Source organism: Sturnira hondurensis, unplaced genomic scaffold, assembly GCF_014824575.4.
Source record: "Sturnira hondurensis isolate 20B ecotype Veracruz unplaced genomic scaffold, ASM1482457v3 Scaffold0004152, whole genome shotgun sequence".
Lineage (NCBI taxonomy): Eukaryota > Metazoa > Chordata > Mammalia > Chiroptera > Phyllostomidae > Sturnira > Sturnira hondurensis.
Genome location: NW_028076783.1, coordinates 5,858,018 through 5,878,670, shown reverse-complemented (window position 1 = coordinate 5,878,670; position 20,653 = coordinate 5,858,018). Strand labels below are relative to the sequence as shown.

The following is a 20,653-nucleotide window of genomic DNA, read 5'->3' as shown; positions in this document are numbered from 1 at the left end:
TTCCCCTCTCTCTAAATAAATACAATCTTTAAGAAGTAATAATCACCTTAAGATTAGGAGGGACCAGTTGCGGGGGTGAGGGTGGGGGTTTGTGGCTCTTGTGAGACTGTAACAGCATGTGGGCGGGGGGGGGGGGTCCCAAATAGGGATTTGGAATGGGGCCCAGAACTCAGGGTGTCCAGGAAATATTAGAAAGACATATAAGATGTCCTCACACCTTCCCCACCTCAGGTGTGAATTGCGGGAAAGGACAAATGGAGCAGGGCCATTGAGAACTGTTTTGTACAGCAAAGGCTTTGCAGCTAACCTCTGGCATGGTCATTTAACATATCTATTACCTTTAACTGGTTTCATAGGTGTGTTAAATAGCTGTGGCCATTCTTTGAGCCAGGGGGATGGAAGTGACTTTTACGCAAAATGTAACTGGAGGCAGGTCCCCGAGTTACAGCGCCTGCATGAGAGCTTGGAGAAGACTGGCCCCAGGACATGGGGCCACACCTGCCCAGACTCACTATGGCAGCCCTGTAAAGCTGGGAGGGTATGGGAGTCCTGGAGTCGGAAATGGGGCTGCAGAGGAGAATTGGCTCACAGATTTAAACCCAGACTCCGCAGCCATGGTAGAGAGAGCCATGTGCAGCTTGGGTGGAGAGAACCACCAGGCAGCTTTAGCAGAGAACCACCACTTGTCTTTGGTAGAGTGGTGACCCCCCCTCCCTGCAACTTTGCTGAGAAGAACCATGTGGTTTTGGCCAGAGTGGGGACCCCTGCAGCTTTGGTAGAGGAGAACCATGCGGCTTTGGGGTGCTCCCTGTGGCTGTGTGGCCTGGGAAGCAGGAGAGACTTTGCCTGGAAGAAGGTGAAAGAACTCTTGCCAGTAGATCATGAGAAGGTGCCACATGGCTTTGGATTAATTAGGGATTCTGCCTGGATGGTGACACAGGTGATGATGCCAGCGGCCCAAAACACAGATGTTTGCTTCTTTTTCAGAGTTACGGTACCCCAAATTAGGGCAGGGAGATACGGAAGCACTGTGGGCGTCTGTGGGTATCCAAAAAGAACTTTGATATTTTAATGAAGATGTTAGGTCACTACTTTAAGTCTGTATAGCATTAAATAAGCATTACCTTTCCTTTTTACAAATCTCTGGCATTGAGAGGTGTCTTTCCTATCTGGCCATGGACAATCGAGCCCAGTAAGGGGTCCTTTCAGTAATAGTATATTGTGGCCCCCTTTGACCCTGTATGTGTATGTGTGGGTTCGGTAACAGTTTTTGGCGTCCCTGGGTGTGCCAAATATCGTCTCCCCTTGGACCTCTGTTCTGTAACAGTTTTTGGCGACTCCACCAGGACAGTAATTGTCTGTGGTGGACATAACGAACCTGGGGGGGTTCCTTTTGGTAGTAATAGAATGACTCCCCTCGGTGCCTCTGATCTGTAACAATTTTTGGTGTCCCTGGGTGGGCCAAATATTGCCTCCCTCCCCCCGGCCTGTGTTCTGAAACAAGACTTTTACTCTGAGGCATATGGGGAGCTGTTACAGAGTGCTGAGGAGGGGTGTGACTTTTTTTGTTTCTCTTTTTTTTATCCACATAATGTAAATTAAGCATTTCACAGTGACCAATTTGGTGGCATTTAGTACATTCATATTGTTGTGCAGCCACCACCTCTATCTGGTTCCAAAATGTTGTCATCGCCCTAAAAGAAGCCCCTTTAAGCAGTCACTCCCTTTCCCCCCTCCCCTCAGGCCCTGACAACCCCCAGTCTGCATTTCCCCAGTCTGTAAATCCTGCCTCTGGATTCACCTATTCTGAGTGTATCGCATACATGGAATCGGAGTATATGTGGCCCTTTGTGTCTGTCTTCTTTCACTTAGCAAAACTGTATTTGAGTTCTCCAGAGAAACAGACCCAAGGGGGTGCTATAGAAGTAGATATGAGAGGAGATTTATTATAGGAACTGGTGGAGAAGTCCCACGATCTGCCATCTGCCTGCTGGGGAAGGTCTAATTCAGTCAGGATCTGAAGGCCCGGAACCTGGAGCTCCGAGGTCTAAGGACAGGAGAAGAAGGACATCTCCGCCCAGTGAGCGAGAGAGACTGAGTGGTCCTCACTCTGCCTTTTGCTCTGTTCAGACCTGCGGTGGATTGGGTGAGAAGGGCGGCCGCCTTCCATCGTCTATGAATTGAACACTAACCTCTGAACCAATCATGTGCTCAGCCTCGCAGACATACACACGAATACTGGTTTTCTAGAGCTCTGAACATTTCTGAGCCCAGTCAAGCTGACACGTAAAATCAACCATCACAATAATGTTTTGACGTTCATCCGCGTTGTAGCATTCACCAACACTCTAGTCTCTTTACAGCTGAATCGTGTTCCATGGTGTGGATGGGCCACGCATTGCCTGTCTGCTCATCAGCTGATGGGCCACTGTGGACAGTGCTGCTGGAAGTGTCTGTGCACAAATACTTGTTGGCGTACAAGTTTTCAGCTCTTCTGTGTATTTACTGAAGAGTGGAATTGCTAGTTCATATAGCGATTCTATAGTTAACTTTTTGAGGAGTTGTTGAACTGTTTTCCACTACAGATGCACAATTTTTCTTTTTTTAAAAAGATTTTATTTCTTTATTTTTAGAGAGAGTGAAAGGGAGTGAGAAAGAGAGGGAGCAAAACATTAGTGTGTGGTTGTCTCTCGTGTGCCCCATACTGGGGGCCTGGCCAGCTATCCAAGCATGTGCCCTGACTGGGAATGGAACCAGCGACATTTTGGTTCACAGGCCAATGTTCAATCCACTGAGCCACACCAGCCAGGGCTCTTATTTTAATTAATTAATTAATTTATTTATTGTGGTTTCCCCCAGTCCTGGAGCACCCCCTCAGAGTCCAAAGAGCTCTCATGCTTCCCCAACCCGCTCTGTGCAGTCTTGATCTCTCTTTTGCTTGTTGTGAGGAAGCTGTCCAATTGGCCCTCCGCTGTCTCCCGGGAAGAATGGCTCTGAATGTAGGTGTGCAGTCCATGTGTTCTAGGGGAGGGGCGTGCTCAGCCTCCGCCTGTGTGGCCACTGGGACCAAACGCCGGCTGCACCCACCACTTTGTATTCCCACCAGCAACATACAAGGCTTCTCTGTATCCTTACCAACACTTGATATTTTTAGTTTTTAATGTTGTTTTAATTGGTGGGAAATGGTATTACATTGTGTGTACTTTTTAAAAATGTTTTTTGAAAAATTTATTTAGTTATTTTTAGACAAGGTGAAGGAAGGGAAAAAGAGAGAAAAATATCAGTGTGCCTCTCTTGTGCCCTGTGCCAGGGACCTGGCCCACAACCCAGGCATGTGCTCTGACTTGGGAAGTGAACTGGCGACCCTTGGTTCACAGGCCGGTGCTCAATCCACTGAGCCACACCAGCCAGGACCGCATTGTGGTTTTTGAGTTGCCTTACTCCAGTGACTAATGATGTTGAACATCTTTTCGACTCCTTGTGGACCATTTGTATATCTTTGATGAAATGTCTACTCAAATCTTTGCCCATTTTTAAATTGTGTTGTCTTTTTGTTGTTGAGATGTAGGAGTTCTCTGTATACTCTGGAGGTGACACATGTCTTAAAGAGTCACTCAGACCCCTGTGCTAAGAAATCTGAATCACCACTGAGGGGCAAGCGGGAAGCAGATCCGTTAGGTGGCTTTTGCGGTAACCTGGGCAACAGGTGCTGGCGGCCAGGCCAGAGTGGAATCAGTGATGGAGGTGGTGAGACACGCTCAGAGACTGGCTGTATTTGGAGGTGGGGTTGCCGTGATTTCCTGAGGGACTGGCAATGAGGGGAGAAAAAAAGAGGAGTCCAGAATGACTTCAGGGATCTGGCCTGAGCCACTGAAATGATGGGGTTATGGTGACCTGAGATGAGCAGAATTTCAGGAGGAGCCCTTTTGGGGGTGGAAGTGGGGAAAGGTCAGGAGGGCAGTTTTGGACAGTTCGTGATGATTCCTATCCCACGTCCAGGAGGAGACGTCGCAGAGGTGGTTGGCAGACAAATCTGGAGTTCGGAAAAGAGGCCAGTGCTGGAGACAGGGGTTGGGGATCCCAGGCATACGAGTGCTGCTCAAGGCCCGAGAGGGAGACAAGGTCATCCAAGGAGAAGAGAACCGAGAGACAGGCCACACTGAGTCAGGGAGAAGAAAAGGGTTTCACGAGGGTGGCTGGGAAGAGCTGGCTGTAATGTGGAAGGAAACCCAGGGCAGTGAGGGCAGGGGTGGTGTCCACATGCTTAACTTACGGTGCAGTTCACTGACGTTCAGAGAAATCCTGGCCTTTGCCCAAAGGAGCTCCCGTGTGTGAGGCGGGAGGGAGAGCTGGGTCCCCTTGGCTGGGAGTCTTACTCCCAGGCAGCAGGAAAAGGCTAACGTGATGCTCATTCTCTTTGAGTCGGTCACCTCACTTCTGGGAACCAGTCCTAAGAAAATAGTTTGAAATGCAGAGAAAGATTTGAGGCCCAGCAGGGTGTTTCTAACCACAAAAAAGAAACAGTCTAAACATTCAGGGAGTCATAAAAATAGTAAGTAAGCCTATGTTATGTGGACATGCTAGCCCGTAGAAGCAGGCAAGCATGGGATAGAAGAAACACACTAAGATGACTTCATCTTTCTGGCCCCATCCCAAACCCCTTCCTCTATAGCACAACCCTTCCAAAACTGTTTGTAAGAGAGGCAGTGTGATGTGGGCCAGAACAAGGGGCTGGGATTCTGGACTTTCTCACTGCACCCCCTCTGGGCTTCACTTACTCTGATTTGAGGAAGTCAGATACTGCCACCTGCTGGCATGTTTCAGTTCTGCGGGCCTCTACCCCAAGAGGGTGCCCCGGTGCTGGGCATTCCAGAAATGGGTCTCACTTTGGTAAGTTCTCTAGAGGAAGGAGCCTCAGGCACTACTGTTTTCGTGAACAACAGGAAGCCCCCTTCCTCCAAAAGTCCCCTTAAGGCCTGTCTTAGTACTTGGCATTCCTCTGTAAGAGCTGAGGATTTCTCTTCTCCATGGGAGTGAACACAGGAGTCTAACCACTTGGTATGAGGCAGATTATTTTCTGCTATGGGGTCTCAGCAACGTGTGGACACTTAGTTTGGGGTAGGCAGGTCCCCGAGAGGGTGGAGACACGGGGAAGCAGTGTACACATAAAAGGCTGAAAAACCACAGAACCACTTTTCTCATGGCTTTTATTGTTTGTTTTATTACTGTGAAAATAATGAGTAGCCATTCTAGATAATTGTAAGATCAAAAAAATTAAAGCCATAACCCTGCAATCCAGAGATAGCCTACATTAACACAGCATTCTATTATTACACATTAGCAATAATATACTGACGTTTATGGAATATTGCATGCTATAAGCTTATACTTTTCTTTGCAGAACATTGAAACTTATTGCAAACATTAATTTATCTTTTATAAACTTTAATTTATTGTGAACATCTTTTTATGTGATTAAATGTTCTTAAACATTTTAAAATAACTATTAAATTCCATTGTATGATTAGTAGCATAATTAGTCTAATTGCCTATTATTAAATATTCAAGTTGACTCTGATTTTTCCAACATGGCTTTGAGATAGTTTTCTAAAGCTTGAAGTAGTGACAAATATCTTTTGAGGCTACTGATAAAAACTTGCTAAATTGCTCTCCATCGAGGGGAACTCTCCCTTACAAGGTATAAGAGACACCATTGCACCTTAGCATCATTCTGTATATTTCATAAGTCACAAAACACGTTTGCATCCATTATTCCTTCACAGTGGAGGCAGGCAGAGCAGACACTGTAGTCCCGTCTGCAACAGGTGGCCTTGCTGGCTGGCGGGAACTCACTGGGATCCAGGGAGGCCCTGGGCGTAGCCTGTGTCCTGGATGTAGCCTGTGTCACAGCTGTTNTCTTTTGAGGCTACTGATAAAAACTTGCTAAATTGCTCTCCATCGAGGGGAACTCTCCCTTACAAGGTATAAGAGACACCATTGCACCTTAGCATCATTCTGTATATTTCATAAGTCACAAAACACGTTTGCATCCATTATTCCTTCACAGTGGAGGCAGGCAGAGCAGACACTGTAGTCCCGTCTGCAACAGGTGGCCTTGCTGGCTGGTGGGAACTCACTGGGATCCAGGGAGGCCCTGGGCGTAGCCTGTGTCCTGGATGTAGCCTGTGTCACAGCCGTTTGGTGCCTGGACTCAGACTGGACCTCAGGATTCCTGACTCCCTGCTGTCTCTTGGATCCCAGAAGCAAATACTTCTTTTAGCAAATACCCAGCACATCTGGGTATTTACCCAGCACATCTGGGTCTTGAGAACGCGTCACTTCTTGGACATGAGAATATACAGCAGACCTTCCAGGCAGCTCATCACCCCACAACAAAGTCAAGCCAAGACATGACCTTGACCCCTGCAGAGTAAGTCGTAGAAAGACTGTGGTCACTGTGAAAAGGGCAGGCCTGTGAGTCGCTGCAATTAGAAAACCAACTGCTCAGTACAGAGCTTTATAGCAGGATCTTTAAATTAAAAAGCAAATGAGCAGAGAAAGCCCTGGGGCCTGCTTCCACCACATCCTAGCTGAGTAAGTATTACTCTGTTTCCCCCCCAGAGATTGTTTTCTTAGTCATAATACCTAGTTAGTATAGAAGCCTCTACCTCAGAACTTTGTTGTTGGAATTCACTGATACAATGATATAAACCACTTAGCTGTGGTGAGCACATAGTAATGAGACAGTAAATGTAAACATTGCCACTATTATTCAGTAAATGGATAGAGTCCTGATCTATTACTAATAAGAGGTGAGAGTTAGTTCTGGCTGGTTTATGCCCTTGTAATTTTGTTTTGTTCTTTGTACCGTGGTAGAGAGAAGGGATAGGAACAAAGGATTCCTTAAGATTGCCTTTATTCTTATTCGAGAAGACTCTGAGCCTCTAACATTCTGAGATTCCATTTATTCTTGAAGTGGTTGCTTTAAGATTCTATGAGATTAAGATTCTATAATTCTGAGATTCTTTTTCCAGGGTTCTAAGATCCCACGACTCACTCAAAATCCTGTTGAAAGATGCCATTTGCGTGAAAGGAAACCTCTTCTAAGCCTGGCAGAAGCTTGCCTGACTGGCTCTTACTGTTCTCGTGGGTTTCTCCTTAAACAGCACTTCTTCAGAAGTGCCTTCCTAATTCTTCCTCCAGTGTACTCTATCCACCCCTTCCCACGTCTCAACTGGAATCCTGCTCTTCCCCATCCCAACACAGTCCTAACTGGTAATCGGACATTTGTGTGATTTGGTTAATGCCTGTCTTCCTGTCTCCGTGGCTTGGTAAAGTAGATTCTCAAAAAATAGTTGATGAATGATAAATAACTGAATGAATGAATTCTACAAGTCAAAGAGTCCATGAGTGTTTATTCTCAAAGTCTGCCATTCCAGACCATCCCCATCCCCCATCCCCTGAAGATCGGAGAGCAGGAAGCGAGCGATCTTTCCGATTCCATGATATTGCCCGGTCTGTTTGTGCCCTGTTTCTTCTGCTCCCCACCCCTCCATTTTTGTCTCTTTGGGAGCCCTTAGATTAGAGTGAAGCTTGGGCTATGTCTCTGCTGTAGCAACCAGCCTGGACCAGCTCATTTGTTCGTCCATTTGTTCATTCAGCAAATGCTTGGCTAAAAGTGCCAGGCACTGGGCTAAGGGACAGGGACCAAGGGGGAGCAAAGCAGACTCGGTCCCAGTTTTCACAGACCTCACACCCTAGAAGGCTGGATACGGGCATCCGTGACTAATCACAGAGACCGAGAGGGCTGTGGGGTGGAGAAGAACAGGCTGCTCTGACAGCGTGCATGCGCTGGGCTCCGGACTCTGGTCTCGAGGCCGCCACGAGGCCCTCTCTGGGGCCTGCACCTGGTTCCCTGTGCCCACTGTCTGGGACACCTGGACAGTGGCCTCGTGAAACCTCTCCCTAGGGAGCAATCAGCGAGGACTTGGGTTCAAAGTGGTGACAGGCCGAGCTCCTGGTACCCCTAAGAGTGCTGCACCCATTAGGCTGAAAGCTACATCACTGCCCTCAGAATGCTTCTTCTTCTTATAGGACTCAGTCACTGAGAAGGGAGCTCTTGAAGCTGGACGTCCTCCGTGAACAGATGGGGAACTGGGGCCTAAAGAGAAGAAGATGTTCAAGGTCACACAGTTAAGTAGCAAAGTGAGAACAGAACCCCAAGCTCCCCGTTCTCTCTTCTTACCCACTTCTTCACACCACCTCCCTCCTGCCAAGAATGACCACTGAGTAAATGTACACAGGGGGAATCTCCTTTCGACCTACTTCTTGCAATAGTTAGAATCTACACAAAGCTCCACAGGACAGGAAGAGGTTATGGCTACATTTGGAGGGATTTGCACTGTGGTGTCTCCTTAGGTTATCTGGCGACACGCCTGCATTGAATACCATACTTTCGCTTAACAAACATCGTCAAAGAAATGTAGCTATTTGAGTCAGGAAACGCTAGTTCTTGCTCATAGAAGCTTCATCTCCAGTCGCAGAACATGGGAGGCAGCCTAAATTGAAACAAGCTGGAAGTCCTTTGGTGAGAGAATGGGTAAACTGCAGCCGAGCTGAGCCGCAGAATGTGGCACTTTAAAAAATAGAAAGGTGGCCTACACAGGGGACCAGACACAGGGCTGAGGGTAAAAGGGAAAAAAGCAAATTTAAGAAAAATATGTGCAGTGTCAAATCATTTTACACTTCCTCTGTCATTTTTTTTGAGAGTGAACTTGATTTACCTATTATTTACTTAAGTAAAATATGTTTTTTTCCGAAATGCCATCCTTTAGAGCCAGGGTTAACAAACGTGTTCCGCCAATGCCCAGACAGCCAGTATTTTCGGCTCTGGGGCCCCGCCTCACGTGCCATCGTGCAAAGCAGCCCGGGCTGCACACACGAGAGTGAGTGTGGCCACGTTCCAACAACTTTATTTATGGACACTGCGATCTGAATTTCACGTAATTTTCATGTGTCACCAAATCCTTTTAATCACTTAAAAATGTGGAAACTATTCTGAGCTCACAGGCCGTGCAAAAGCCAGTGGCCCGCAGATGTGGCCCCGGGGCAGGAGCCAAGCCCTGCTCTAGGTCTGGTTCCCACCCCGCCTCCCTTCTAGCCACGCTCACCTATTTTGTCCTCAAATATTCCTGTCCTCTTCCTCCACGACCCTCCCATGACCTGCAATGGCCCCTCCAGCTGCCTCCCAGCTCCGCCTGTCTGGCCTTGGGGACCCTCATCTCCTGGCGACTGGACTGTTTTTTCCTGAGCGGGGCTCTGAATAGCTCCATTCACCTTGGCGAGAGGGAGTCTGGAGAAAAGAATTTTGTTTGAAGTCATGGAGAAGCCAGGAATCGGGACTTTGATTTGCCTTTGAAATCAGGTCCCCTCCCCTCCCTTTCCCAGGGGTCCCATGCTGCTGGCTCCCTGCTCACAGCCTGCCAGCCCCAACAGTCTGTCCCCTGCAGAGGCTGTGGCCACATCAGCATCGCAGCTCCAGGTTGCTCACCATGGGCCCCAGAGCTCTCTGCTTCCTGTCCTGTTGCCTGCTCATCTGTGTCATCTCAGGTATGGAGATGTCCAGCCCCTGGGATGTCCTGAGAGGCCCCCTGCCCCCGTCTTTCCCAGGAGTGCCCTGCTGACATGGGGAAGGGGAGTGAGCGCTGGGACCCTGGTGTCGAAGCTCTGTTCCTCCTCTCACTGAGCCACCTGGTCTGGGTCCTGTCACCTCTGTGAGCTCAGCTTCTTCCTTGATACATGGTGAGGATGGGCTGCGTGATCTCCCAAGCCCTCTCCAGAGCCAGCAGGCCTCTCCAACCTGAAGCCAGAGGCTGCCCCTCTCAGTGCGGGAGTGACTCAGATGCGTGGGTGGTACGGGCAGCGGAGCTCTGGAATCAGGCAGAACGAATCCTCCGCTCACTGGCAAGATTGGCTGGAACAGTCTCTGAGACTCAGTTTATTCAGGAGTGAAGTGGGGAGAACAGTAATCTTAAAATTATAGATTGGTCCTGAGGGTTAAATGATGTCATGCATGCAAACATTCAGTCTGGAGCCTTACACGTAAATACGCAGTAAGTGGCCGAAGTATTACTTCAATTGTAAAGGCCTTGATTGTACCTGGTCATGGCAAGATTATACAATTCTAAAAGTCTGAGTGTTCATTCCTAGCTTCTTCGACCCTGAGAGCCTATCATTTTGCTCACAAAGAGCAACTGTTGGAGGGCTCCCTCAGGAGCACAGCCTGAAGGATTCCTATCCAAGAACCTAATAGAAGACAGATCCTTGGGGAGGTGGGGGTCCCAGGAGACTCTTCCTCCATCTCTTCACTTCCAGTCGCCCCAGGGAGACCCTGGGGCTGGGATAACCTCTGCGAGAGAATAGCTGGGCTTGGAACAGGATTCGGAGGGATGGTGTCATCCCAGACTCCCTCTTCCAGATGCTGTTGGAGATATTCCCATGTGGTGCTATCAGATGTTATTTAGGGAGCTTCAGGCAGAAGGGAAGGGGCAGGCATCTTCCTGGCAAGAAGCAGCTTAGCAAAGGGTTGGTGGTTGAAATTTCAGAGTTACTGGAAGGAGAAGGAGTGGAGGGGTGGAGGGTAGTGGAGGTGATGCGATCTCAGACATCTGGAACATGGGCACCGAGAAGGGTCCCTGTGAGTCATCTAGCCCAGGGATTTAAACACTATGCTTGCCCTGGCTGATGTGGCTCAGTTAGTTGGGCATTGTCCAACAAACTGAAAGGTCATGGGTTCGGTTCCCACTCAGGGCACATACGTGGGTTGCAGGTTCAATCCTTAGTCGGGGCTTGTGCAAGAGGCAACCAATTGATGTTCCTTTCCCCCTTTCTCCCTCTCTTCCCCTCTGTCTGGAACCAATTAAAAAAATAAATCTTCAAAAAATCTGTGCTCTAAGGAATAATCCTATTGTCCTACTGCCTGTACAGGGGTGGGAAAAAGAGGAGAAACTGTGATTGAAAGGCTGGATGGGTGGGTTTCCAGCCCCCACCCCTATAACCAGAACAACACTGTTATTATTTTTTGTTGTTGACCTTTCAATATTTCAAGAGAGGGTTCTGCTATCTAGGCTTTATCTATTGATTGGCTTCTTTTAAACTTCAGTTTAGTCCAACCTCTTCATTTTATAGATGCAAAAACTGGGACCTAGACCCAGCAAGAAGAGTAATACAACGTGGTAGCATCAGACAGGATCCCTTGGGCAAACTACCTGACACTCAGTTTCCCCATCTGTGAAATGGGGATGCCTGTGAAAGCTCTCTGGAGGGGCCCTGTGAGTGTTGGAGAAGATAACGCACAGATAGCCCGGGGGCCCAGGGTTCCTAGTTATGATCATCAGCAGCATCATCAGGTCCTGAAATGAGACTTGACGTCTTCCGGAAGTTTGCCTAAATGCCCGGTTGGCTTGGCAAGCCGAGAAGCTCCAAAGCTGTCGACATCTTGCGTTGGCTCCCAGGGAGCCCTGCCCACGTGGTCCCACAGCCCACAGACCTGGGAAGTGGAGCCCCCACTCACGGAGACGTGTTTGCAGCCACCCCGTAATCAGGGCTTGCGGCGGGCCCTGCGGGGTCGGGCCCGGACCGCCCCAGCTCCAGGAGCCACTCCTACCCCAGCCCTTGTTCAGATTTCAACTCCGGGCCCAATAGGGGTCCAGACCCAGAGTCCAGGGACTTCCTGCCCCCACTGCTCTGAGGGCAGCTGCTCAGTTAGGGGAGTCAGAACCAGAAGGTTCCCCTGCCCTTCTTGTATCCTGTCCTCTGATTGGCTTGCTTCATGGAAGGCCTCTATCTAGAGATGTTGGCTATTAAAGCATTAGCTTTACATTTGGATTTTTTAAAATACTCTATTTGTGGCAGACAGAATAACGTGCTCCCAGAGGTGTCCACATCCTCATCCCCAGAACCTCACGTGGCAGAGAGGACTGAAGGCTACAGATAGAATTAAAGTTGCTAATCGACTGACGTTAAAATAGGGAGTATTCTGGATTATTCACACAGTGTAATCGTGAGCACCCTTAGAAGTAAGAGAGGGAGTCAGACAAGAGAACCAGAGAGAGCCAGCTGCATGAGGAAGGCTTGTTGCTGGCTTTGCAGCCAGAGAAGTGGGGCCAAGGCCAAGAGCATGGGCCACCTCCGGAAGCCGGAAGCACTAGCGCTGGGAGTATGTTCTCATGTAATTTACGCAGCACAGGCAGACCTCGGAGCTGTTGTGCGTTGGGTTCCTGGCCACTGTAGTAAAGAGAGCACCTCAGTCAAGTGGGTTGTAATCTTCTTGCTGGTGGAGAGTTTGCGATGTCTGTGAAGCGCCGTAAAAGGAGGTATGCCTGTAGTCACCCAAGACATTTGTTCTTGTTCTCATTTTCTGCAATAAACGAAGAAAATGTGGCTCAGGAAAATCAGGTGACTTGGCCAAGGTCACACAGCTAATCCGGAGCAGAGCAGAGATGGAAATCCCCAGCAAGACTGGCGTTGAAGCACTTACTCCACCAGCTCGCCCAGGGTCCTGTCCCTTCTCTGGAGTGGCCTAGATGCCGCCTCAGAGAATCTTTGTTTTTAGATGCCAAACTTCAATGTTCTAGGTCACCTCGTTAGTACACTGGGCCCAGCTGCTGGCTCCGAGGCTGAGTTTCTCAACCTGGAAAGGGAGTGACAAACGCTCTCTGGGTGGCCTTTGGGGGCTATGGTGAGGATTAAACCAGAGTGTGTGTGTTGGGGGGAGGCGAGTATTCGCTGTGAACTAAGCGTTCTTCCCATGTAAAGAATTTAGAATCAACCTCCTCTAAACTACTGAAACTTCCTCAGTCATTGAAAGGTGCCCCCAAGCCCACCCTGTCTCCTTTGCAGCTGACTTCCAGGAGCATGGCGGAACTCCCCAGGCTCTGAAAAAGAAGGATGTCAAAGCAGCCAGCCCCGGTGCGGGGAAGCCCCCGGGAGCCCCAGGCGGGAGAAAAGCCGGATCAGACCAGAGGCGGAAGTCCCTGCAGATGAAGACTCCCGTGGAGCCTGCAGCTCCCAGCCCACGGGGCCCCTCCATCCTGACCCAGGTGGTAGGGAGGGGTCGCTTCCAGAAGGTGGGGGACTCTCTGAGCCTGAGGGCAGGGGAGCCCCTGGAGCTGCGCTGCTGGGGAAAGGCGGTCCACTGGAGGGTCCCTGCGAACCTGGGAGAGGAGGGCGAGGGGCGCCTCAGGTACGGGCTGGAGGGACTCCTGCGACAGCCTGGGTGGGTCAGAGGGTCAGTTTATTAGCACTTTTTACAGGGATTAAAGCAGCCCAGGGCCCACGCTGGGCGTCCCACTTTGTACAACTACAGGCATTTAAAAGAAGCAGTAAAATGGGCTCACAGGACCCAAGATGCACAGCGGTTTTACAGAATGGGAGACGAGCCTTCCCATTATAAAACTGGGTTTGGATTTGTCTACGTTCTCTCAATCAAGTCTCTTAAAATGAGAATTCCGGGGACTCTGCCTCCTTTGGCAGGTGGAGGTGCTCAGAGGGCAATTGCTGACCTGGACAAAGGGACACAAGGAAGGAGCCAAGGAGCACAAAGGAGTTTGGGGGATCCCACTTGCGAGGTGTGGGCACAGTCAATGGGGAGTAGATGGGCCAATTAGCAGTTGCGTGTGGGATAGGCAAGCCATTCAGAAACTGTGGGTGGGGCCCATACAAAGCCTGATATCTCCACTGGGGAAGGGGAGCTGGGTGGGTGGGGTGATGAAAGTTGGGTGGAGGGCTATCAACCAACCAGATGCTGCCCTAGGGTGTCTCAGGCTGTCCCCATCTCCTGCCCCCACTGACTGTCTTTCAGAATCAGGCACTTCAGGCAGCACAGCAGGTTACAGCTGGTGAACTCCACAGGCGCGGACACCGGGGAATACAGCTGCTGGGCCTGCCAGGATGCCGCCTGCCCAGAAGACCAGGGCCGCCAGGGAAAGACCTTTATTTTCTTCACAGGTGCCCTGGAGTCAGGGGCTCCCAGAACCTCTGTCCAGGAAAGTCCTCCCGACATAACCGTCTTAAGTCCTTCCCCTTAGTCGCACCTGTGAAACGTAGGGATTGTGTGGGTGGCTCTCCAAGATCCTTCTCGTGACATTCTGGGATTCCGTGGCTAATCCCATGGAGAACTGAGGGGTCCAACTGCGTTCCACTGAGGAAATAGATGCCTCTTCTAGAATCAGCTGGGTCTCCCCTTACTCTGATCTGACGACCATCACAGTAATGATTGCCCAGTCTAGAGGTTCCTGGCCCTGACTTGTGAATCATGTGTAATCGTGTGTCACCTGGAGACCTGTTAAAACACACTTTCCTCGGCCTCGTGCCCATTAAGCCCGAACCCTGGGATGCCGACCAGTCCTACAGGGAGGTCCCGTCTCTGGGAAGATTCGGGAGCCAGCAGGCAGTGCTTTCCAACTCTGGTTGCCCGGGAGAGTTGTCGTGGAACTTTAAAACCGCTGGTTGCACACCCTTCCACTAGGGTGCTGATTTACCTGGTCCGGGGGTGGCGCCCAGGTACCAGCTATTGTAAAAGCACCTCAGTGATTGTGATGTTCAGCCAGAGTTAAACACTGCATTTGCCTGACCCTAGAGCCGCTGCATTCAATATGGAAGGCACTAAACCAATGTGGCTATTCAAGTCTAAACTACTTAAAATGAAATAAAGTCTACTATTCAGTTCCTCTGTTGCACTAGCTATGTTTGAAATGCTGAAGAGCCACATGTGGTTAGTGGTTACATGTTAGACAGCCAGGGTGCAGAACATTCGCCGCGGTGATGGAAAGTGTTGCTGGACAGCGCTGCTCCAGAAAGCTGGTCCCCAGAAATTCCTACTCACTGCACCATTGTGCACCCAAGAATCTGACCTAGGACTCTGTGGCTAAAAGAACCTTGACAGAATTTGATAAATGTGTGCCTCCCACAGGCCTGGTGCCTCATATCCAGTATCCATTTTGCTTCTCGTCAGCTCTGCAAAGTAGGCCAAAATGCGATTATCACTCCTACTTGACATAGAAGAACAAAGGCTCAAAGGAAGACAGTAATTTCTTAAGATTTTACAGCTAGTGGGTGGCAGGTTGGGAATCAAATCAGAAATCTCAACTTCAAGTTCAGAATTTCCTGTAATACTTTTTGCATAGAAGGGCCCTCAGAGACAAGCTGTCTGAACCCTCTCGATGTACTAACTAATGAAGGCACTGAAGACCAGAGAGGGAAAGAGATTTGTTTAAGATACACAGCAAGCTAATGACAAAAGCTGGAACTTGGAGGCTGGTCTTCAGCCCCTAGTCCAGAGCCTCTCACCAGAGAGGAAAGAACATGGAGATTGGAGACGGGCAGGGAAAGTGGCATTTCAAGTCCCCACAAAGGACCTCACGTTCATGACTGGTGACAGAGCATCGGAGAAAATAAATCTGCCCCAAGCTCATTCTTCTTTCTCCCTCCTTCCTTCCCAGACCCTGAAGAGCTCTTTGTCCCCACAGAGAATTATTATGAAATGGTACAGTTACGCAGCCATCAGCCAGTCCTGCTTCCCTGCCAGGTGACCAACCCCCTGGCCCAGGTGACGCTGCATCGAGAGTTCCCCCCAGAGGAGGTCCCAGTGGATGGGACGGAGATCTCCTTTGATGTGAAGAAGGGCTTCACTATCCACCGGCCCCACGCTTCCTTGGCTGGTTCCCTCTTCTGCTTGGCCAGCCTGGGAGGCATACGACAAATCTCTACCAAGTACATGCTGATCTACATCAACTGTACGTGAGCCTAGGGCTCTGGGTGGGCAGGGCAGGGCAGGGCAGGGCAAGGGAGGATGTAGGGAGAGATGCCTCCTTTGGGAGCTGCAGATTCGGGATCTGTGGATTACGGAGCCCTAAGGGAGAGATGCCTCCTTTGGGAGCTGCAGATTCGGGATCTGTGGATTACGGAGCCCTAAATCACCAACCGCCTTCTAACAACATCCTGTGTATTCCAACCGTCTTGTCCAGACACAGCCAGCCAATCAGCCATTGAGCTGACCTGCATCAATTCAGCCTTCCCGTTCACCCACTTAGTCTTATCAAGTCACATTATTTCATTCATCCATCCTCCCTGAAATCAACCATTCCATTCACCAGGCCTCTGTCAATCACCCGTTCCATCATCTACCATCCACCTCCTATCAGTTCACCACCTCACATTCACCCTCAACCAATTTAACCATTTCACTCATTCCGTTCAATCATTATAACAATCAGTTCGATGTGTTTGTCCCTGTTTCTCCCCATCTTCTCCATGGCAGACCCATCTTCGTCCCCCAAACCCACCATCCAAGCTTCGGCAGTGTCGGTCCTGCTGGGAGAGAACTTCAGTGTGACCTGCACGGTTCTGAGTGAGCTGGAGATCGCCGTGGACTTCAGCTGGGAGTACCCAGGGCAGAAGGTGAGCAGAGGGTGAGAGGAGGCCGTGAGCGTGTGTGTGTGTGTGTGTGTGTGTGTGTGTGTGTGTGTGGTGGCGGTGTGCTGGGGCCGGGGTGTGGGAGTGAAGGACAAGGACGAGGGCCAGGAGCGATCGCAGCAGAGTGGAACCACTGCTTGACGGGGCAGAGGAAGACGGTGATTCTAGTGCCAACGCTGGCACTGCTCCTCGGGGTGACCTTGGGCAAGTCACTCCCCTTTCCTGAGCCTCAGTTTCTTCGTTTTCACGCAGAGCTACTGCTCAGGTTATTGTATACAAATGTATGATGTGTTCCTTTGTTAATTTACCCAACGACAGTTATTGAGTACCCACCACATGCCGGGCACGGTGTGAGGTGCTGAGGCTGCAACGATGAGTTAGTAGACTGCCGTGTGCGAGCTTGCCGTCCAACAGGGAGGGGGGTGAACCAGCGTGAGCATCTGGAGAGTACCATGAGCTACGTCAGGGGTGAAACAGAACTCTGACCAGCTGCACTTAAGAGAGAGTGGGCAGGACATCTTCTCTAAGGAGACGTTCAAGCTGAGACCAAACTGGCCCCAATCACACGAAAACGGGGCCTCTGTCTGTTAGACTTCTTACTCAGAGTTTTGTGCATTTTCGTCTTTTTGTTTCTGGTGGAAGAGGTCTTTCAACATTTCTTATCGTGTAGAGCCCATGGTAGCAATTCCCTCAGCTTTTGTTTGCCTGGGACAGCCTTTATTTCTTCTTGATAGCCCAAGGATAACTTTGTTGGAGAAAATGTTTGGCTGATTTCACTCTTTCAATATTTTAAATATTTCTTTTTACTCTCTCTTGTCTTATAATGTTTCTGTTGAGAAGTCTGATGAGAATCTAAGGTTTCCTTTGTCAGTGACAGGGTTTTTTTCCCTGGCTGCCTTGAGAATTCTTTCTTTCTCATTGATTTTTGACTTTGAATAAAATGTGTCTTGGGGCCCTGGCTGGTGTAGCTCAGTGCATTGAGCACAGGCCTGCGAACCAAAGGATCGAGGTTCTATTCCCAGTCAGGGCACATGCCTGGGTTGCAGGCCAGGTCCCAGCAGGGGGATGCACGAGAGACAACTATACGTTGATATTTCTCTCCTTCTCTCCTTCCGTTCCCATCTAAAGATAAATAAATAAGATCTTTAAAATAATGTGTCTTGGGGAAGGTCTCTTTGTGTTGGTATAGTTATGTGGTCTATTAGCTCCTTCGATTCTGAATTCTAGTTCTTTCCATAAAGTATGTTGAGCGGTATGCTTTCTGTCCCCTCTCCTTCCCTCCTCCTTGTAGTCTGCTCGTTGTCCTAGGGTGCTCTTTCTAATGCAGTCAGAGAGTTTTTGTAGAGAGCTTTTGTTCTTAAAAACTCTCAATTCCCTCTCCCTCCTGGGTTATTCTTAAGTTTCTGCCTTCAAGTTCACAAATTCTGTCTTTCATCTGATCTACTCGATTTCCAATGTTTTTGAATGCATTCCTAATTTTAGTCCTGAGCTCATTTAACTGCCTGAGTTTTCTTTTATATTGTTGAGTTTCCTCATAACTGCAGCCTCGAATACTGTTGCTTAAATCAGTCTTCCAAGACTCAGTTTGGTTTCTGGAGACTTTTTGTTTTCTTTCTGTGCTCCCGAGGTTCCCCGGCTGTTCACGGTGTTCTGTTCACGGTGTTCGATGGATTGCGTCTCCGCTGAGCATCCGCCCCAGTGCGCCCCTTTGTTGTTTGGAGTCTGTTTTGCCCTCGTCAGCTCAGCATGTTTGTAGGTCGGGGCTTTCCTTTGTTTTCCGGTACAGGTACAGTAGTGCGAGGTTTTGTTTTCTCTACCTGCACTGTCTGCGCATCTCGGCTAGTGGTGGAGTGGCATCATTTAGACCGAGGAAAATGCTGCAAACCCACTGGGAAGGGTGGTGTTGCCTCTGTGACCAGCTCTCCTTGGTTAGGGGCACGGCCACTGTGGTGGGGGGATGTGGTAGAAGGTGGAGAACAGTTTTGTGAGCCCCCAGAGCCACCTCCTTTTCATGAATGGCCGGTGCCCTGCTGCGTTTCTGGAGGCATCTCACTGCCTCTACTGGCTCTGCTGGGATTGGCAGGGCAGGGGAGGCAAGTTCATGGTCCATGGCTCTGCCCCCTGCCAGGAACGGCTGCTGGCACTGGAGTTGTATAAGGCTTCCCAGCCACCTCCACCCAGCTCTGCTGCGATGGGGAAAAGAGAAGCGAGAGGCCTCCTATCTTCCCCGATGGAAGTTGCTCTGCCCTTCTCACGCCCCAGGCCCTAGTGGGAGGGCCGCAGCTCCGCCCCGCCACCGGTCCCCTGCTTGCCGGAGTCCCCGTGGGCACCGAGCTGCATCTGCTGCAACAGTCCCTGTCCTTCCCCACCCTACTCATTCCAATACGCTCCCTTCAGATGCCCTGATGTGTGGGCCTTCCAGGAGTGTCTGTGTGTTGAGCTGGGGATCCTTCGAGTTCTAAACGTCGGACATGTTGTAAATTTAAGGGGAGAAACAAAGGAGTCTTTTGGCTCTGCCATGATGGCAACGTCGCTTTAGGAATTCTTAAAAGGGGTTTCTGGAAGAGCTGGAATTTGACATGAGCCTTGCGGGGAGGGCTGGACCCAGCAAAACCGTGATGAAGGTGAGCCTGCCCCCAGAAGCTTTAGGACATAGAAATAGTGGGGGTCATTTTCCCACCGGCCAAAAGTGGAAGCTGGGGCCCAGCGAGGGGAAAAGAACATGCAGATGGGTGGGAGGCCGCAGTCTCACTCTGTCAGCACTTCCCCAACGCGCCCCTTGGGATGGTAGAGAACTGCCCACCCCACTAGGTGTGTTCTTAGGGAAAACTGCCTCTTACAACCATCACCCACATTGGAGATTCAGAACCTGCACGCGTGACAGACTCAGTGGTCTGAGTCACCCCAATTTAACTTTGCTTGCTCAGTGTTCCCCAGCAATTTTGATAATGGGTCCCCCTCATCCCTCCTTTGTGGAGGGAGTACCCATTAGCATCCCCCCAAACCAGGGCACCATGACACTCACCCTGGGAGGTGCCGCTTCGGGCTGAGCTACCTGCTGCAGCTCCATGAGCAAGGAGGAGACCCCAGCTGCTCTCCAGGGACTTGTGAAGCCTCACATTTTCCACAAAGAACTCAGCTTTTCAGGTGCCCTGACAATGAGGTGTGGTCTTGGGCAGATCGCTTCCCTTTTCCATGAAGGCTACCTGGTGCCTCTTACCTGAGTGCTGATGCCTGAGTCGGAGATGGCTTTCAGGGAAGCTGACAGTTCTCTTTGTCTCCTACAGCTGGGCCGACCCCCCTACGTCAGTGAGCAGGCCGATGTGGTACGCCGGGCCGGCCGGGTACAGCAGGAGGCAGGGAGCACCTTGTATGTGGAAGAGGCCCGGGCAGGGGATGCTGGCTTCTACACCTGCCGGGCCACCAACCTTCAGGGTACTGGGACTGCCACCACCTACGTCCAAGTGACCCAAAGCCCTCAGGTCTCCCCTGCCCTTTCCTAGCTGCCTCCCTGGCTTCAGGCATCTGGGTGCAGAGCAGCAGGCAGAAGCAGTAGGTCACTGTGTAAACTTTGGTGTTTTTTATGCCAAGAAGATGCCCCCAGAGGGCAGAGAGAACCCCACCCCGGACACTCTCCTGCCTCTATTTTTACCCCTCACTTCAACCTCACTGCCTCACTCCAAGTCCTGACCTGGTCTGACAGCCAGCCTCCATGCCAACCCCGGTCCCAAGGCTGGGCAAAGCTGGGGCCTGTGAGACACAAAAGAAGAATCCCAGAACCTGCCGAGTCACCCAGGCCCCAGGACTTATTCCTCCCAGATGCCTGCCCCTTGCAGAGGTCCTCATGAGGACCCCCCTCCTCCCTCTCCCAGAAAAACACAGAGGCCAAGTGAATGCTCCCAGGAGCTCTATTTGGTTTCCACAGCTTGTCTGCCCCAGGGTGAGGCTCTGACCATAGTTATCTCCTCGCACGAACCTCAGGCCACTCGAGGGGCACCCTGCTCCCCACGACTGGCCCCTTCTCCAGCCTGCCCCTCCCTTAGGACAAGGCTTTCTGAAGGGCATTCTGCAGCCATAAGTGCTCTGATACTCAGTCCAGGGCGCTCAGGAAATTCTGAGCACTTGGCTTCTTTCTGGGGAATTTGCAAAGGACGTTAGCAATGAAAGGTTCTGAGAAGTC

At 50.4% G+C, this 20,653-nt stretch overlaps 1 protein-coding gene across 1 annotated transcript; it reads left to right on the top strand.

The window, feature by feature from the left end:
* Window positions 1-9,353: 9,353 nt before the first annotated feature.
* Window positions 9,354-20,653, top strand: LOC118986135 (platelet-derived growth factor receptor-like protein). The gene is made up of 6 exons (XM_037044863.1): window positions 9,354-9,609; window positions 12,901-13,243; window positions 13,862-14,007; window positions 15,501-15,794; window positions 16,319-16,458; window positions 19,761-20,653. Exons 1-6 carry the CDS (start codon window positions 9,552-9,554, stop codon window positions 19,974-19,976), a joined length of 1,197 nt encoding a protein of 398 aa, XP_036900758.1. The 5' UTR covers window positions 9,354-9,551; the 3' UTR covers window positions 19,977-20,653.

Bases quoted from the DNA above. Each gene is read 5' to 3' on its own strand.
- LOC118986135 (XM_037044863.1), top strand. From the start codon at position 9,552: ATGGGCCCCAGAGCTCTCTGCTTCCTGTCCTGTTGCCTGCTCATCTGT. The intron at 9,610-12,900 runs GTATGGAGATGT...TCTCCTTTGCAG, and splicing joins GCTCATCTGTGTCATCTCAG to CTGACTTCCAGGAGCATGGC. The intron at 15,795-16,318 runs GTACGTGAGCCT...TCTCCATGGCAG, and splicing joins CATGCTGATCTACATCAACT to ACCCATCTTCGTCCCCCAAA.